The 18,122-nt window shown below is 52.8% G+C and overlaps 1 protein-coding gene across 3 annotated transcripts in view; it reads left to right on the forward strand.

The window, feature by feature from the left end:
• Positions 1 to 18,122, forward strand: part of ACAD9 (acyl-CoA dehydrogenase family member 9) — a 56,124-nt gene that overhangs the window by 29,097 nt on the left and 8,905 nt on the right. For all 3 annotated transcript variants that reach the window (XR_006965131.1, XM_047095829.1, XM_047095830.1), the window contains 9 exons: positions 3,425 to 3,531; positions 4,481 to 4,581; positions 5,659 to 5,737; positions 6,700 to 6,874; positions 9,439 to 9,512; positions 12,910 to 12,985; positions 14,546 to 14,616; positions 14,875 to 14,994; positions 16,135 to 16,263. Coding sequence is in view for 2 of the 3 variants with exons in the window: in XM_047095829.1 (XP_046951785.1) it covers positions 3,425 to 3,531; positions 4,481 to 4,581; positions 5,659 to 5,737; positions 6,700 to 6,874; positions 9,439 to 9,512; positions 12,910 to 12,985; positions 14,546 to 14,616; positions 14,875 to 14,994; positions 16,135 to 16,263 (932 nt within the window). In the remaining variant the exon portion in view is untranslated. The remainder of the gene's footprint in view (positions 1 to 3,424; positions 3,532 to 4,480; positions 4,582 to 5,658; positions 5,738 to 6,699; positions 6,875 to 9,438; positions 9,513 to 12,909; positions 12,986 to 14,545; positions 14,617 to 14,874; positions 14,995 to 16,134; positions 16,264 to 18,122) is intronic.

Here is an 18,122-nt window from a genome sequence, read left to right on the forward strand (position 1 = left end):
GGATCATTGTAGTGATATTTTTAGCCCCCAAATGAAAGACCCTGTCTTTCTCCCCAGGATCCTCGTGTAATTCTGCCTTCTGAGATTTGGTCAATGACTACTACTCTCCCTCTTTCTTCTGCCTAGTCTAGAGTTGGTGACCTAAATTCTGTAAGGGTTAAGGGGACAGGCAAGAAGTTGGGGGGGGGGGGGCGGGTGAAGGGCACAAGGAATAGAGAAAGTGTCACATGAGCAAAATACAGTCACACACGGGTGTGTGCACACTCAGTCCCCTTTGACATAAAAGTGTGGCTCCAGGCTCCACAGCCTGTAACCTGCACCCATTACTCTGTGAGCCCTCTGCCTGAGCCTTCTCTGGTGTCGCTTCCCCCTTTGATCAGCTAAGAGCTGTTGATGGTGCTTTAAGGACCTGGGCCTGTTTCTTGTCTGTGAGCTGGTCATTTGGACATTTAATATTTTGGGCATTTTTCCAACCAGGTCATGAGTTAGGTTTTGCAGAGCAAGACACAGAAGTCAGGAGCTTTTCTCGGTATTTTGTCTCCCTACCTGGTTTATCTCCAGAAGTTACAGTTAGGCCTGTGTTGTTCCTCTCCCACCTCTGTAGCCAGGCACCCCTGGGGGGCCTCAGTGTCTACAGAATAAGTTCCCACTGGTACCCAGTCTGGAGCTGGTCCAGTCTGAGACCAAATGTGAACATTTAGGACCAACTAGGTGTAATGGAGTGCAATGCTGGATTGATTCTGAAGCGTGTGTGTGTGTGTGTATTTTAAGTTTACTTATTTTGGGGGAGGGCAGAGAAAGATGAGGAGAGAGAGAGAATTCAAAGCAGGCTTTGCCCTGTTAGTGCAGAGCCTGACACGGGGCTTGAACTCACAAACCCCGAGATCATGACTTGAACTGAAGCCAAGAGTCAGACACCCAACCAACTGAGCCACCCGGGTGCCCTGATTCTGAGGCATATTTTTTTTTAACGTTTGTTTATTTTGGGGAGTGAGAGCATACACGCGCAGTAGAGGAACAGAGAGAGAGGGAGACAGAGGATCTGAAGCAGGCTCTGCCCTGACAGCACAGAGCCCAGTACAGGGCTTGCACTCACAAACCGTGAGTTTACATGTGTGTTTATTGCAGCATATTAAGGGATTAAACAGTTGCCATTTGTCCTTTATGAAATAGCTCTCCTCACATCCCTACATGTGTAAAAACAGCCCCCTGCAGAGGCCACGAAGCCATCAGTGACGCTGCATCCCCTGTGGCAGGGCGTGGCAGCATGCACGGCTGCAGAGGACGCGACACGTCCTGGGTTTCCTTGCCAAAACCTGTAGCCTCTGTGTGCGGTGGGGGGAGACTGAGCTCTGCCCAGACTTGGGAGGCTTGCCCGTGTCCGAGCTCACAAGGGACACTGTCCCCCGTGGTGCGTGGTCCTTGGTAAATACTAGAACAGAACGAAGGTGCAGGCAGAGCCAGAGAGCTAAAGTGGGTCTGTCATCAGCTATAAATACATACCTACCTACCTACCAGCCTACCAACCTACCAACCAGCCACTTGGAGAAAGAAAGCATAAGTGGGGAAGAAAGCCTCTAGACCTACGCAGGTTAGTAATAGTATATATTTCCCCTTCAGAAGCATTTTTAAATTCCCTCTTGCTTGGTGAAAAGGACTTCATTTTTTCTGCAGACACTTTGTGTCCGTTTGGGATGTGACTTCACCTGTGCGTGTGTGTTCTGTGCCAGCACGTATGGGCGGGGCGTGTGTGTTGGCATGAGGTTGGACAACTCTGCACCCCTCGTTTTGGTTTACGTGCTGTTCTCTGGTGTGAAAATGTTCGTTCTTGCCTGTGATGAGTTTGGGCCTTTTTTTCTCTTTTCTTTTTTCTTTCTCTTTTTTATCCTTTCTTGGGAATTTTAAGACAAGCACGACCAAATTTTTGAGGGAAACATTCCCAGTCTGGAGTATTCTGAAGACTGGCTGGAAACCACCATCCTGGAAAACGGGGGCCCTTTTGCCAACCGAGCCTGGATTTTCTCCCCCAGGCCCCTGTGTGCTGCCCAGTGTGTGACCGTTTCCTGTCTCAGCCCCTCCCCAGCCAGCCGTTTCCACCTACCCGTCATCTGTCTCCATGTGATTGCATTCCCCCACAATTGTAGTGATACTTACATCAGGGGAAAAGCATCAGAATTTTTTTTTTTACATTATGTATTTATTTTTGAGAGAGGGCACAAGTGGGGGGGGCTGGTTACAGAGAGAAGGGGACACAGAATCAGAATCCGAAGCAGCCTCCAGGCTGTCAGCTGTCAGCACAGAGCCCAACGCAGGACTCGAACTCACAAACTGTGAAATCATGACCTGAGCCAAACTTGGATGCTTAACTGACTGAGGCACTCTGGTGCCCCCCCCCCCCCGCCCCCCACCAGCCCTTTTCTTTTAAACAAACAGTACTGACTCCCTCAGTATATGAAATGAGTAAGACCAAAACTTTTGTTTGCAACTGAGGCACGGATGGAGTAGGGGGCGTGGGGATGGGATACCGTGGAGCCCCGGCCTTCCCTGGGTACTGATCCCAGGGGACTGCACGTCAGGCGGGGCTGCCCTCCCCTTTATGTGCACCTTCCGCATTTGGGCCGTGCAGGGGGCTCCAGGGCCAGGACCCCACCCGAACTCAGGGCCCAGCTATGCTGCGTGTTGGCCACATGACCCTGGGCCCCAGTTTGTCACTTTTAAGATGCACATAGGCCATCCAGCCTCCTCGAGGTTGAAGAGGAAATGCAAAATACATGAGTTCAATGGAGTTTTTTATTTTTTTAAATCTTTGTCTTCTTCCTAGAAAACTTCCATCCAGGGTGAATTACTACCCCCCCACCCCCCAGGGAATGTTTGGCAATGTCTAGAGATGTCTTTGGTTGTCAAAACTGGGAGAGGGGGAGCTATTGGCATCTCGTGGGTGGAGGCCAAGGTTGCTGCTAAACATCCTGTGATACTTTGAACAGTCCCCCACAGCAAAGAATGATCCATCCCAAAATGTCAGTAGTACTGAGGCAGAGAGGCCAGCCCTGGAGTCCACTGGATACCAGGAGTGGGATGCTAGACAGCTGTCTCGTTTATAAAGATCTAGGTCTGTGACAGAAGATATTCACAACATTTTAAATGGTTTAACGCGTGTGAAGGTACTCTTTTTGTATTAAATGTTATGTTTTTATGATAAAAATATATGCTTATATACCTAAAAAAATCTGAAAGGAGGTACACAAAAATGCTCTGGTAAGTTTATGGGTAATTTTTGTTTTCTTCCTACCTTTCTGTAAGTATGACTTCTTAAAATAGTGATCTGGTATTACTTTACAACCAGCTAAAACAGTCAGGGTCTTTGCCTTCAGTGGGGGGAATTTGGAGCTGGACCACAAGTAAAGCTGGTCTGTTTTTTCTTCAGGTGGCCTGGGCCTCTCCAACACATTGTATGCGCGTATGGGAGAAATCGTCGGCCTGGATGGGTCGATCGCCGTGACCCTAGCAGCACACCAGGCTATTGGCCTCAAGGTCAAGTGTCTATGGCTTCTGTCTGATGCTCTCTGTTGGTCTGGAGTCACACGGTGGCATTGAGGCAGGAGCCTTGCTCGTTTTTACCAAGAAGTGAATTGGGCTCGCCATGTCGGGTCTTGGAGGGGCCCCTGCAGCACCCCCCTGGTACACCTCCTCTCTCCGGCCACACTGGCTGATGCTGGGTCCCCACACAAGCAGTGGTGCTTCGATCACACTGTCCCTCCCCTTGGAATCCTCCTGTCCCCATCGCCTTTGACCCATCCTTTGAGGCCCACATCAGATACTCTGAGGAGCCTGTCTTCACCTCATGCTGGAAGCGAGCCTCCCCTGCTGAGCTCTTGAGTCACTAGGGGCCTGAGCATATCCTCCCCTCCTTGCTGTCTGTGCACATGTCTTCTTCACCTCTGGGCTTGGAGCATTTTGGGCAGGTCCACGGTCACACTCAGTGACAGTCCCATTACTCAGGCTGTCTCTGCTCAATGGAGAAAGTGACAGGAGCCAAGTGAACAGTGTACTTGGGCCCCCCACCCCCCACCTGTGCTCCGAGCGGTCATTGGTGGAAAGAGCGGACTTCTCCCCAGGGCACCAACTGAGAAGGGGTCAGACAGTTCTGACATTGACTGCACACCTTCTTTATGCACTCCCATGTATCATCCAACACCCCTCCCCGGTGGGTAGGATTATCCCCAGTGGCATGGAGTTGATGGCATGGAGGCTCAGAGAGGCGACATCCCTTGCCCAAGGCCACCCAGCCTGGTGGTGACAGTCCCTGAGTCTGGCTCCCATACTCATCAGCACCTGTTCATTTCTCAGCTGGGGCTGCTGGCTCTGAGCTCAGAGTGTTTCTTCTTGTGTGAAGTATTTTCTCTAGAAGGGACCACATTCTGCAAGCACACTTCACACTTTCTTTTCCCCACAGCTGATAGCCTGTGTGTGTTTGGTTTAGGGGATCATCCTGGCCGGCAGCAAGGAACAAAAAGCCAAATACCTGCCCAGGCTGGCATCTGGAGAGCACATCGCCGCCTTCTGTCTGACGGAGCCTTCCAGGTCTGCCCCCTGACAAGAGGTGCTGCATGGCAGCCTCTGGGGAACCTTCCAGGGCACCCTGGGATGAGGGCTCTGGATTTTGGCTCATAGCTCGTGGATTTTCTTTCTTCCCTCCCTGAATCTTCCAGAGAGTCAGCTCAGCAACTTTTCTTGCCAGTTCTCTTATCTTTACCTTATTTCTCTGTCCTGTGGATACTTACGAGGGAGACAACATACCTGACGGCACCTATCAAGTAATTGTTTTGTGTCCACGGCACACCTTACACAGGATAAGCATTCAGGCTTCTAAGCAGCTTTGCAAGTGGTATCGTCCCCACTGAGCATGTTAGGAACCTTAGTTCAGTGGGGTTGTGTCATCAGCCCAAGATCACACGGCCGGCTTAGGACTCAGGGCTTCTGCTGACAAGTCCGTTACTTGGGCCGTGCTCCATCCGGAACAGGGGGTATCCTGCACTCCTCACAGGAGCTCACATGAGCCTGTTCTCTGCACACATTCCTGTGTTTAAACCTAAGCCCAGGAGGTTTTCACTGCCACTTTTTTTTTTTTTTTTTTTTTTTTTAAAGCCTAGGCCCGTTGTTTCAGAGTCTTTGTTTTAGTTTTTAGAGGAGGGAGGCAGAGGGGCAGAGAGACAAGGAGAAAGAGAATCCCAGACAAGCTCTGTGCTGACAGCACAGATCGATACAGGGCTTGAACTCACAAACCGTGAGATCATGACCTGAGCTGAAGCGGGACGCTTAACCGACTGAGCCACCCGGCTGAGTGCCCCCACACTGCCACTCTTTGATGTGATAGAGCCAGGGTGGCCAGCCGGCACCTGTCTTTGTAAATAGGGTTTTACTGGAGCACGCCATTTGTTTACAGGTTGTCTGTGGCCACCTGCGTGCCACAGCAGCAGAGCTGAGCAGGTGGGACAGACATCCTGCGGGTTGCAAAGCTGAATAGATTTACTTTCTGGCCCTTTATTTTTAAGTCGGCGGACTCCCATGTTAAAGTACCAAACCGTCCATTTGTACCCCCCCAGAGACATTGTTCATCCCAGCATCACTTGCTTCAGCCACGTGTTTCTGTTTCTGCAGTGGGAGTGACGCGGCCTCCATCAAGACCAGGGCCACGCTAAGCGAGGACAAGAAGTACTACATCCTCAATGGCTCCAAGGTAGCGCTCCGTGGCCTCTGCGGCCTGCTTGGGGTCTCAGCTACGGCTTCTGCCACGCACTGACCGCTTCCTGCACCCCGCGGATCCTAAAGCGTGTACACCTCAGCTCTTGGGTGGATGCTGCTCTTTTTGAAAGAAGAAACTGGCTCGAGGTGAAGTGACCTGCCAGTGGCCTGTGTCTGCTCAGTGGCGGAACCAGGATCGGAAGCAAGCTGTCCTGCCTCCAGACCCTACACGCCTGTGCAGAACTAGCTGCCTTCCGGTAGCTGGGGCTGGTGTTGTGTGTTTGTGTTTTAATTGATTGCACAAAATTTCAAACAGACGCAACAGTTTAGTGTAGTGAGGCTCCATGCAGCCGTCACCAGCTTCAGCAGTTACTCGCCGACAGCCCGCCGTGTCTCTTCGGTCAGCATTGCCCCCTCTGGTCGCATCCCTACGGTCTGAGCGTGTGTCTCGGCCAGATAAGACTATTTAAAAAAACCCGTTGGTCATTTCTTCGTCTCTGGTCGTCTCGTACCTTCTTATTTTTCAAATAATTTGTTTGAACCCAGATCCGATTAGGTTCCGTACATTGCAGTTTGTTGAGTCTCTCTCTTTCCCTCTCCCTCCTTTTCCCGTTTCTTCTTTGCCTCTCCTCACTCCTTCCCGCCTGCTCTGTTTTCTTGAGGAAACCTGGCTGCTCGGTTCTAGAGCCTGAGCCGTCTCGGTTCCTCTGGCGTCTCTTCCGTGCACATGTGCACACACACGGCCACTTGTGCCTCTTGGGGAGATCCTTGGTCTTGGGAGATTGCGGTGATCCCCTGTCTTCTGCCCGTGCAGGCTTGGCTTCCCCTGAGCCGAGGGCTTTACGTTTGTGGCCTGAAATTTGACAGGCCCTGGAGCATCCTGTAGCAAAGATGGAGCTGAGAGGTGATGCGTAACAGTCTTGCTTTCTCCAAAGCCCTTCTTCTTTCTTCCCTCAGGTCTGGATCACCAATGGCGGACTGGCCAATATTTTTACCGTGTTTGCAAAGACGCAGGTTGTTGATTCTGAAAGCTCAGTAAAAGACAAAATCACAGCATTCATAGTAGAGAGAGACTTTGGTGGAGTCACTAACGGGAAACCTGAGGATAAGTTAGGCATACGTGGCTCCAACAGTAAGTAGCACGCGTGTGTGTGTGTGTGTGCCTGCGGTATGTGTGTGTGAAAGATAGCCGCCCTTCAGCCCCATCCAAATGCAAGATAAAATGAGATGTAAATAGTGTTGGTTTCACATAAACATGTCCGCAAAATCACGTTAAGAATGCCACAGTGAGAGGCAGCTGGGTGACCCAGTCGGTTAAGCATCCAACTCTTGATCTCTGCTCAGGTCATGATTTCACAGTTTGTGGGATTGAGCCCCATGTTGGGCTCTGCTCTGGCAGCGAGAAACCTCCTTGGGATTCTCTCTCCCCCTTTCTGCGCCTCCCTTGCTCATGCATTCTCTCTCTGTCTCTCAAAATTAAAAAAAACAAAAAACCACAGCGACTTCATGGCAGTGCAGAGGAGCCCTTGAAGCTAATTTATTCTTTCGGCTCATTTATGCCCCTCCCCACGCAGCAGGCACTGGCGATCTCCACGGGAAGCAGGTGTAACGGACACCAGAGAGGCAGAGAGGTGTCTCAAGGAAACACTCCACTGCCGGACACCCCATCTTTCCTGCCTGGGACCTCCTCCTTCCTCTGGCACTCCCTCATACCCGCCCAGTGCTGCCATGGAGTCCTGACAAGACTCTGCCTCTTGGGGATCCTAGTTTAGATCATGGGGTGTCTGTGATGTGGGGACCAGCGTGCTGCCCTCGGCACCTCTGGACCTGCTTGTTTGCCACTCTGTGTTTTGGCTGGCGATATTTGCCACAGCAGCCTGGTTCAGAGGGGTCAGAGGGGCCCTGAGCTCTAACCGGACTCCACAGCCTAGGAACTCTGTGACCTTGAACCAGCTAGCTTACTTGCCCATGCCTCCATTTCCTCACCTAAAGGAAAGGGGTGATAACAGACCCCACCTAGTAATGTGACACGGGAAGGAGGTGTTACAACGTCTGTACGATGCTTAGTGCACACGGAAGCAGGACAGTGTTAGCTCCTGCCATGTTCCCAGAGGGAAAGGAGCGCGCTCAAAGGCCCAAGGTAAAGAGCTTGGCGTGCTGGTGAGGGAAAGGGGGCCCTGACAGGGGAGGGAGCAGGGTGGCAGGCCTGCGCACTGCTTGGGCAGTGTCCACACTGAACTCAGGGTAGGTGGTGCCCCTGGGACCATGCAGTGGCCCCGCAAGAGTGGAGTGAGTGACACAAGTTGAGGTCAGAGAGGGAGGCAGAGTCCTTCCCACACTCCGCAGCTTGGTGAAGGAATTCGAGCCACTGGGACAAGCGCCTGGCCCCACAGCCAAGGTGGTAAGCTAGGACCCGGCGGCCAGAGAGGTGGAGATTTCATTCTATTTCACGACCAGGCTGTTGGAATAGTAGAATAAAAGGTTAGTGGACCCAGTTGCCCACACTTGACTTGCCTGCTATGTGGCTGCTCTTGAGCCATGACCTTCTTTGTCCCGAGTCTCCCTTTCTTCCAGTGTTAAGTCGCTGGGAGTTGCAGTGTTTATGTGACAACGTGCAAAAGCACGCTGCTACAGAAAACATGGGTCAAAAGCCCCTGTTCTGTCCTGCCTCTGTCGTCACCACTGCCATGCTTTTTCCCTTCTTTGCCTGCCTCTGTCACCTTGACCTTGGCTTTCTGCTTCTGCACACCAAGTGCTTCCTCACTTCAAGGTCTGCTCGTCCTCTGTCACCATCGTCACCTTTGTGAGAAGCCACCCCAGCACTGAGCTGACAGAGCGAGCCGTCCTCTCACTCAGCCTGCTTCAGGCTGTGGTTTGGCTCCCTGTCTGCCGTGTGTCTGCCATGTGCGTGCCATGTTGGGGCATGTGTTCCTCACAGCAGATCACGGCCCCTGGGGGCCAAGCTGGCTCACACCTAAGGCCTCGGCTCATGTCGGGTCAGCTGTGTGTCCCTGGCGACAGCTAACAGGGAAACGCAGTCTGCTTCCACAGAGTCACAGCGTAGGGTGTGGCTGCATCCAAGCTAAGTGGGACCCGTACTCCCATCAGATACAGGGACCTTACAAAGGCTGTGCTGTCCACTTTCATTGTTCCGCCTTTGCCTCTTGCTCCTCCTTCACACTTCTGCTGAATGTCAGCTTAGAAAATCCTGATGTAAGCCCTTGTCAAAAATATTATTCACCTCCTCTCCAACCTCTGATTTTGTCACCATGCTCTATTTTTTTTTTAATATTTTTTTAAGTTTTTTAGAGAGAGAGCACGAGCAGAGGAGAGGCAGAGAGAGGGGTGGTGAGGGAGCGAGGATCCCAAGCAGGCTGTATGCTGTCAGCTCAGAGCCCAATGCAGAGCTTGAACTCCCAAACTGTGAGGTCAGGACCCAAGCTGAAACCAAGAGTCTGATGCTTAACGGACTGAGCCACCCAGGCGTCCCCACCATGCTCTATGTATTTCCTCTGTAGCACTTACAACACCAACATGTTCCTAGCAAAGTATGAGCTCCACGCGGACAAAACCCTTGTCTTTCTGTACTGTCCTGTCGTAGCTGGAGAGTGAATGAGTGAATGAATTTGTGCCTATGGGTCAAGTGCAGAATGGTTTGCATTTGTCAAGTAAAGCCTGCAATTTCATCTTTTTCAGCTTGTGAGGTCCATTTTGAAAACACCAGGGTGCCGGTTGAGAATGTCCTTGGAGAAGTCGGAGGCGGGTTTAAGGTGCGTGGTTAGAGCAGGCCCTGTGAGGGCTGCGGTTTCACGGTTTAGCTTGTTGGCCCCCCCAGTTTCCTGTACCGTCCTTGTTTGTGGCCGACCAGTGCACTTGCCAGGTGACTGCATAATTCTCCACTGGGAAATCGGAGTGGAGAAGAGTTGGTTCCCAGAAGAGGGAGTGTGTAGTTGGAACTCCATCTCCTTCCTCTGCAAGGCTTTGTTTGCCTTGAGGAGGGTTAGGAGTCCTCTCTCCAGCGAGGGTAAGAAAGCAGGCCAGTGGGCGTTGAAGAAGCTCCAGTTCTCTGAATGCACAACCCTGGGTCCTGAGTCCCTGCCCTAATTTTTCTTGGAGTCAGATTTAGTATTGTTTTTAATTGACATGACTCACATAACGTAAATTTACCGTTTTCAAATGTACACATGGGTGTTTATTTAATATATTCACTATGTTGTATAGCCATCCCCATGGTCTAATTCTGGAACATTTTTATCACTCCAAAAATGCCATACCTTCTCATGCTCCTCTCACCATCTTTGGTGTCGCTATTTTTCTGTTTCTGTGGATTTGCCTATTTTAAACGTCGCATACGCGGAATCCATATGTGATCTTTTGTGTCTGGCTTCTCTTCACACAGCAGAATATTTTCGAGGTTCACCTACCTTGTGGCACGTGTCATTCCTTTCTGTGGCTGAATAATACTCATCGTGTGGATACACCACACTTGCTAATCCATTCATCAGCTCATGGACATTTGCACTGTTTCCACTTTTAGACTATTGTCAATAATGCTGCTGTGAACATGCACGTGTAAGCCTTTGCGTGAACACTGTGTTTTCAATTCTTTTAGGTATATACCTAGAAGCAACATTGCTGGCCACGTGGTGACTATATGTTTAACTTTTTGAGGAACTGCAGACTGTTTTCCAGTGGCTGCACCATGTTACGTTGCCAGCAGCGATGTAAGGAGGTCCATTTTCTCCACATCCTCACCAATACTAATCTCTGCACCCAACATGGGACTCAGACTCACCACCCTCAGATCAAGAGTTGCACGCTCCACCACATGAGCCAGCCAGGCGCCCCTCCTTTACGCAGCTTTATACTGGGCTACTTGTCTTTACTGTTGCCCTGCCCTAATTTCATGGGTGACCCGGGCAAGCATCTTTGCCCTGGGGAGCCCCACCCACCTTGGCTATGAAGCGGGGATCACAGCAGTACCTTTCTCCCTTTCTGGGTGTTACAAGAATCTGATGAGTGCCATTAGCCAAAGCTCCTGGCCCAAGGCTGCCCAGTAAATGTCTACCAGAGGACTTTAGAGGTGGGCAGACAAAAAGGGAACAGTTATATGCACACGATGGTATGTTTATCCCGGATGTTCTGTACAGGTAAGAGAATGTAGATGGGAAAGATGAAATTACTGAAGGTTGACTCCAAGAGAGTTGATGTTCATTGTTCAGTTTGGGTGCTTATCTTCCTAGATTTTGATCTTTTTAAAGAACATCCATCTCGTAAATATTTGGTAACGCCATTTGTGTAATACACCCCGTCGTTTTTCGCTCACCAAGAATTCCAGTCTTCTCTTTGTGCCAGTGAATATATGTTGCTAATATTTCACGGTGCAGAATATCTTTGGGACGGCACCGTTGATGTTCCCAGTCCCTGAGATCGGGCACACGGTACTGTTCGCACACCTTCCCTGCTCAGAACCAGATTGTGTGGTGTATGTCCTTGCTTGTAGCTGTACACACTTGTCCTGGGTTTAAACATCCAGCAGGAGACTTGCCAGGTGGGAGAGCACGAACGTTTTTAGTTCGTGGCCCCTGCTGCCAAGCTGCGTGGGGAGTTGGGCCGGCGCCCACCCACCAGCGGCGTGTGGGAGTGCCCCTTGCCCTAGTCCTTTCCACACTGCATTAACACATTGTTCCCATCGTGGTAGATGAAAAAAACAATTGTCTTAATATACAAAAGAAAGATTTCCAAAGCCCTCTCTTTGTTATTAGTAGGATTACTTGCCAGTTAGCCTAAACGCTAAACAGTGAGTGATTCCAGAGACCACAAAATGAGCAAAGGCCAGGGGAACATTGCCTGGCTGATGTGGGAGAAAAGTAAGCCTCTTCCTGTGGACAGAGGTTTTGTCCATGGTCAGATCTTTGAGGCATGGAGGCAGTGAATGGTCGGGCAGGGGCTGTTGAAAGCGTGGAGTATGTGTCTTGCTCGTGGGCAGGCCGCGATGTAGAATGCAGCTTAGAAATTATGGACGGAGAGGTCTGCAGTAGGGATACTGTTGCAGCATTCTGGGACTGCACGGGCAGGGGGTGGATCCCGGGGTTAAGTAGGATTGACACTTGAGCTCGGGAGCCCCTCTTGAGAAAGGGTGAGATCTGTTAGGTCGTTGGTCCTCTGGGGAATGAGACCTCGTCTCAAATCTTTTTTTCCTTCAAAATCAATTTTTTTTAATGAGGTTAAGAATAAACTCTGAAGAGGCCACGAAACGGATTTCATTCGTAAAACTGTGAGCCGGCTTTCGCAAGCCTGTGTGGGCAGAGGGAATGAAGGTGGGGCGTTCGCGTCCTCATCATAGTCCTGGCAGGTCTAGACTGGCGCACACCCATGGCCCGAGACTCAGGGAGTGTGAGGCCGGAGGTGGCCCAGGAGGAAGCAGGGCAGGATCTGGGTGTCTGTCACACTGTGGTGGCGCATAATGGCACCCTCTCCATCCAGCACCCAGGGCTGGGCCTTAGTCCCACATTCCCGTGGGAACCGCACTCGCCACTCCCAGCAGTTGTTGCCAACCTCACAAAGTCTGCTTTGAGATTCTCCTGTTCAGGTTAACAAGTGATCATAAATTCAGATTCAGCTGCATGATTTATTCACCCAAGTCCTCTATAAGCGTTCAGTCAAAAGCTGTAATACACTTGAAGTTGAGCTTTTAAGAAAACTGTGGTGTTCACAGACTCCTTCTGCCCTCAGCCCCAGCCTGCCTCTGAGGCATCACAGGCATGGTAGGTGCGTGGCAGGTCACTATTTCTCAGGAGTGGTGGGAAAGTCCAAGTAGCTTGCAGGGGTACCTGGTAGGTCTTAGTTTCTGCTCCTCTCCTCTGAGGACTAAGAATTGTCCTGTTCTGGAATAATGTGGGTGACTCCAAAGATGTTTGTGATTGAGTTACCTTGTTGTAACATGTGGGGACTACTCTCTCTCCCAGCCCGGTGGGGATTGGCAGAACAACTCTCCCAGATGCTGGCACAGAATTCTGTACCAACTTGCCTTTTGTCTTCATGAAACCTGGTAAAAATAGACAAGCAGTGCTGTGGTCTGGCCCTTGGGCTTTTCCCAGTACAGCAGGGGTGAACAGGACACTTGGGCAGTGCAGTCCCAGTGAGCTACCCCCACTCTCCCTGCAGGTGGCCATGAACATCCTCAACAGTGGGCGGTTCAGCATGGGCAGCATTGTGGCTGGGATGCTCAAGAAACTGATCGGTAGGTACATTGGGGACAGGAGCCTTTTGTGGCACAACCTTGCTCCTGCGGCCCCCACTCCATCCCGGAGGCTCTGCCACGTCCTCGCAGCAGGCCGGTGCTGAGCCAGGCCACTGGACAGACAGCCCAGCTGCAGGTTAAGACGTGGGCTTTGGTTTAGACCAAAAGTTGTAGTCAGTCTGCGCCCAGGTGGCTAATGTTCCCATTTCACACTCCTCTGTTTTACTTACAAAGGATGGGGGGAGCCGGTGTAGTCTGCCAGAGGTCAAGAGGGGTTGCTACTCTGACCACTAAGAACAGAGCTACTTAGCAAACATCCAGATGTGAGCAGCACAGTAGTGCTATTTCTCACAAGATGCCCATTTTGTAGTGACTCAGTGGGTGAGGAGTGGGACTCCTATCACTTGGTTTCGGGATGTTGCCTTTGTTTTTTCCATTAGCATACCTGAAACCTAGAAGTTTTTGTCAGCGAGCTTAACCCTGTAGGATTTTTGTTGGGCAAGGATGTCAGCTTTGTGGAAGTGACTGAAGGGAAAGGCACAGAGCTGAGGGTTACCTGGAGGCTGGTAGAGTGCTTGTGAAGTCCTCAGAGTGCAGGGCCAGGTGGGGACAGAGAGGCTTTGTTTTAGGCTCTTCTCTCCATTTCATAGATGAGGAGCCTGAGACTCAGAAAGGATCACTCATTTGCCCGAGGCCACTCACCTGGGCCAAAAGCTGACCCTGTCAGACTCCAGCCTCTGGGCTCATCTCACTTTGCTGAGCTGCCACAGCCCCTGAAGCCGTCTGGGCCTCTGCTTCCCCTTCCCCGTCAGGAAAACTCAAGAAGCATGAGGAAGCAAGAGCTTCGTGGGGGCGCTCATGGTTAGCCTGTCTCCAAAGGATGTAGGCTCTTGCGATCCCGAGGCCCAGAAGGAATGTGTGAATGTGGGTGCCTGTCTACCTCCTGAACCCATCATGGGGGCCAGACCGTGGTTGGATCATGCCTGTGAAACGTTCAGAGAACACCGCAGGGGGCGGGGCTGGCCTTTGCTGCCGACTGCTGGGAGGCTGCCATGTCCTCTCAGGTGACCTCAGAGCTGGGCGCCTGTTCACAGCTATACACAAAACAGGCTGCCCTCCTGCTCTGGTGAGGGACGGCTGGGACAGGCGTGAGCCTGCTCCTCTTGTCGGGGTGCTTCTGGGGCCCTGGCTCTCGCCAGGTGCCTTACACCTTCCTCTCTGATAACCTTGGCAGCCATGCTAGGAGGCCGGTAGTGTTGCTCAGGGATGTTGGCTGCTTGGCCCGGCCTACTATCTGGTAAGGAAAAGCACCAGGGTCGGGCCCGACTCTAAACTCTGTGCTTGTGCCCCTGTCCACTGCTGAGGCACCCAGAGAGTGGACGGCCGCTCCTCTGACCAGATACACTAGGAAGGGGCAGCGCCATCTTGCAGGGCGTTTGGTCTCAGCCAACCTGCTTCTCATAGCTCCTGCCTGAGTGTTCGCAGGGACTTGATGATAGCCTTAGGAGATCATTCTAGGATAGCCAGAAAATGGTTTGTGATGACTCTGCTCTTCTCCAGAAATGACTGCCGAATATGCCTGCACAAGGAAACAGTTCAACAAGAACCTCAGCGAATTTGGATTAATTCAGGTACTGAAGGTTGTGGGTGCTGCGTGTGTTGATTTCATGTGTGGGCGTTACACGTATGCTTTCGTGGTCTGTACTGGGGACTCTCGTGCAGCGGTTCGGAAGATGGCGAGATAACGTGCCTCCCTGTTCAGGATGCCGGGGCTTGGTTCTCTTGGGCACCGAGGCTTTGGCCTTAATTGCCTTCTCTGCTGGCTGGCACATCTGGGTCTCAGCACATGCAAATTGTTTCTTGTTTGTGTTTTTTTCTGAACACCCCAGGAAAAGTTTGCCCTGATGGCTCAGAAGGCTTATGTAATGGAAAGTATGGCCTACCTCACCGCAGGGATGCTGGACCGACCAGGGTTTCCTGACTGCTCCATCGAGGCTGCCATGGTGAAGGTAATCCCCGCACAGCCCGGGAGAGAGCAAGAACAGCTCCTTAGCTGTGGCCTTTCAGACCCAGTGTTGCCTGCCACCTTCCTCTTCTCTTTAGCTGATAGGCCAGTTTATCATCGACCCAGTATCTGTGGTGTCCCCACCATGTGCCAGGTACCGCCCTAGGATGCAACGTGGAGAGACCAGGATAGCATAGGAGAAGCAGCAAAGAACAGTGCCCATTTGAGTGCGTTTCTAGGACAGGTCAGTGTCTCCTGAGCACAGTTTGTGCCAAGTTGTCTCCGGTCTGTAGCAGATGGAGAAAAATCTAGGCCACGTATGTAATTTCACGTCAGTATAAAACAGCAGCCAAGCTTTCTTAGGACTTTTGTTGTGAGTGTTCAGCCTTCCTGTTTTTTGGGTAAATACTGGAGTTTTCAGTACCTTCATTTTGGGGAGGGGGGCGGTGAGGAGTGTCTTTTTTTTTTTTTTTTTTTTTTTAAGCTCCAGTATAAAAGAGGCATCCCTGGTTCAGGAGAAGTGGTGAGAGGAGCTCAGAGGAGAGACCCTGCAGTGTCTCGAGGTGCTTTAGAGGCACCGTCAGTAGGTCTCTGTGCCAGGCACTTTGCATTCACTGTGCCCCCTCATCCTTCACCGACAGCCAGACACAGGGACGGCCCCTGGACGCAGCCTCTGCCCAGAGGCTGAGCTCCCAGCCGAGCAGGACAGTGACTCTGCTGTCCGGGTGCTCACGTGTGGACAGACGTGTCTTTGTGTCACCCACAGCCGGGTGTCGGGCCAAGCAGCTCGCGTGCAGAGGGGCGAGCTGTGGGTGAAAGGGCCTGGGCGGGCAGGGTCGGGCCTCGTGGAGGAGGACAGGAGATTCCTCTGTGGAAGGTGTAGAGTGGCCCCTTCCACTGTAAGGAAGCCTCAGAGGTAGGAGGAGTCACGGTGAGTGGGGGGCCAGAGCTGGTCATTGTGGTCCAGGAAGCAAAGGACTTGCCTGAGGCCTCCCCGGGAGATTGCATCAGGGCTGCTACAGGGTCGGTCTCATCCTAGAGACCAGTTCTCCGTGCCCAGTCACCCCGCCCTGGCTAAGGCCCCCTCGTGGAAGGGACTCGGCCCTGCCGCCCCCGTGCTGACCGTGTCCTGGGTCTGTGGCAGGTGTTCAGCTCAGAGTGTGCCTGGCAGTGCGTGAGCGAGGCGCTGCAGATCCTCGGGGGCTCAGGCTACATGAGGGACTACCCGTACGAGCGCATGCTGCGTGACGCCCGCATCCTGCTCATCTTCGAGGTGAGTGCCCGCCACTCCGCCCCCCACCACCCACCCTGAGCACTCTCATTTGTCCCTCCTCACAGAGCCCCTTCCCCAGGCGTGGAGGGGAGGCCAAGGGGCCAAGCAAGGGCCTCTTCCGAGCCTGCCACTTCCGTTGGCTATGTTGAGACAAGCAGAGATCTCATGGGAGGGCCTGGTTCTGCCTCCAGGGCTCTCTCTGGGTCTGGGTTTCCTTCTCTGGGTATTGAAGCAGCTGAGGGTCCTCTCCATGGGCTTCCCCAGCCCTGACTGCTCCCTCTCTAATTACTGCCTCCTTCCATGGGCTCACAAGCCTAAAGAGGGACTTCAGTGAGTGGGGAGAGGCCGAGTGGGGTAAGGAAAGGGGACGTGGGGGCCGCCGAGAAGCTCTCGGGGAGCTCATGGTCTGACTGCACGGCCAAACTAGTGCAGTGAGGGCCTGAGGTGCCCCTCCCCCTAGAGCAGCTGGAGTCTCAGGAAGCAAGTGCACTGGGCCCCTGACGGCAGAAACAACTTGGGCCTGGCCTAGGGGAGGGTGGTTTGGGCCAGGCACAGGAGATGGAGTATGCCAGGCCCAGACAGGGCCTTGCCTGCCAGCACTAGGTAGAGTAAGCAAACCTTTGTGGGAGCAGCGGATAGTCCTGGTTGAGGGGAGCTGGGGCAGAAGGTAGATAAGAAGGAGAGGCAAGTAGCCAGGCTGTGGAGGACCGTGGCCAATAAGCAGAGTCTGGATGCTACTGTGAAGGTGCTGGAAGCTGTCAGAGGTTTCTGGGCAGGGAGTGACTCGGGTACATTCCCGTTGTGGGAGATTCCCTGGGGCTGACATTGGGGGTGGGTTGCAGAGGTGAGACCAGAGGCCGGGTGCCCGCAGCAGAAGAGAGAGGTTGAGTCCAGAGGCTGTGGAGATGGATGGGATTTCAGGATGCACGCAGGCTGTAAGAGAGGCAGGCCCATGGACCAGGCTCGGAGCCTGAGCAATTGGTGTGGTTTCTGAAGGGCCACCTTCAGACCATGTGCAGGTGGGGCCCCGCTCCTGGGCTACCAACTCAGGGGAAGGCCTCAGGGTGTGCTCCCCACATCCCAGCCCCTGTGGTCCTCTTTCTTAGTGGATACACAGGATGTGACCAGCCTGAAGTCACGAGTCCCAAGGGCACGGGGATGCATCACATCCCTGCTGCCCCAGGAATGCTTCTTCCGAGGCCCCATTCCCTCGGCCTGGTTGAATTCAGTCCTGTGTGACTGGGTGGGGCAGAAGCTCTGAGGGGCACGGACCCCTCGGTGCGAAGCAAATGCTCTAGTCTAGACTGCAAGACGGGGCATGGCTTGGCCTGCAGTCCTCCAAGCTCTCCTTCCTCTCCCATGGGAGTCTCCCGTCCATGGCTCAGCCTGGCTGTAGCGCTCAGTGCCCCATGCTGGCTGTGTGACCTGCAACCCCACTGGCTCCCTGAGATAATCCCGGGGAGTAAGTGGTGTGCGTGGGCACAGCAGCAGGTACTGACACCTGGTACTCGGGCACGGTCGGAGGCTGCCTGCCCCGAGGAATCTGGTGGTGCCCACACAGCACTTGCTGCGCCCTGGGCATCAGCATCCCTCCCCACTGGGGAAAGTGGCTTCTCTCATAAAGAAGCCGAAGTAGAGGCTTGGAGAAAGGAATGACTCCTGTGCAGTTGGTCACAGAGAATTGGTAGGTCCCTAGGGAGGCCATGGTTTTCTGGTCAGCCCTCAACTCCTCCCCACGGAGGTGGTAGCCAGCGTGTTGCCCTGACCCTCAGGTCACAGCCCTGCTCCCTTTGTGAGGCCGCTTCCAAAAACGGCAGCTTCTGTAGCACTGACAGGTGGGCAGTGGTGTGGCCTACCCA

The sequence above is a fragment of the Lynx rufus genome, unplaced genomic scaffold (genome assembly GCF_022079265.1).
Source record: "Lynx rufus isolate CCGP_SWC_20201006 ecotype Redwood Valley unplaced genomic scaffold, mLynRuf1.p SCAF_4, whole genome shotgun sequence".
In the NCBI taxonomy this organism is placed as follows: Eukaryota; Metazoa; Chordata; class Mammalia; order Carnivora; family Felidae; genus Lynx; species Lynx rufus.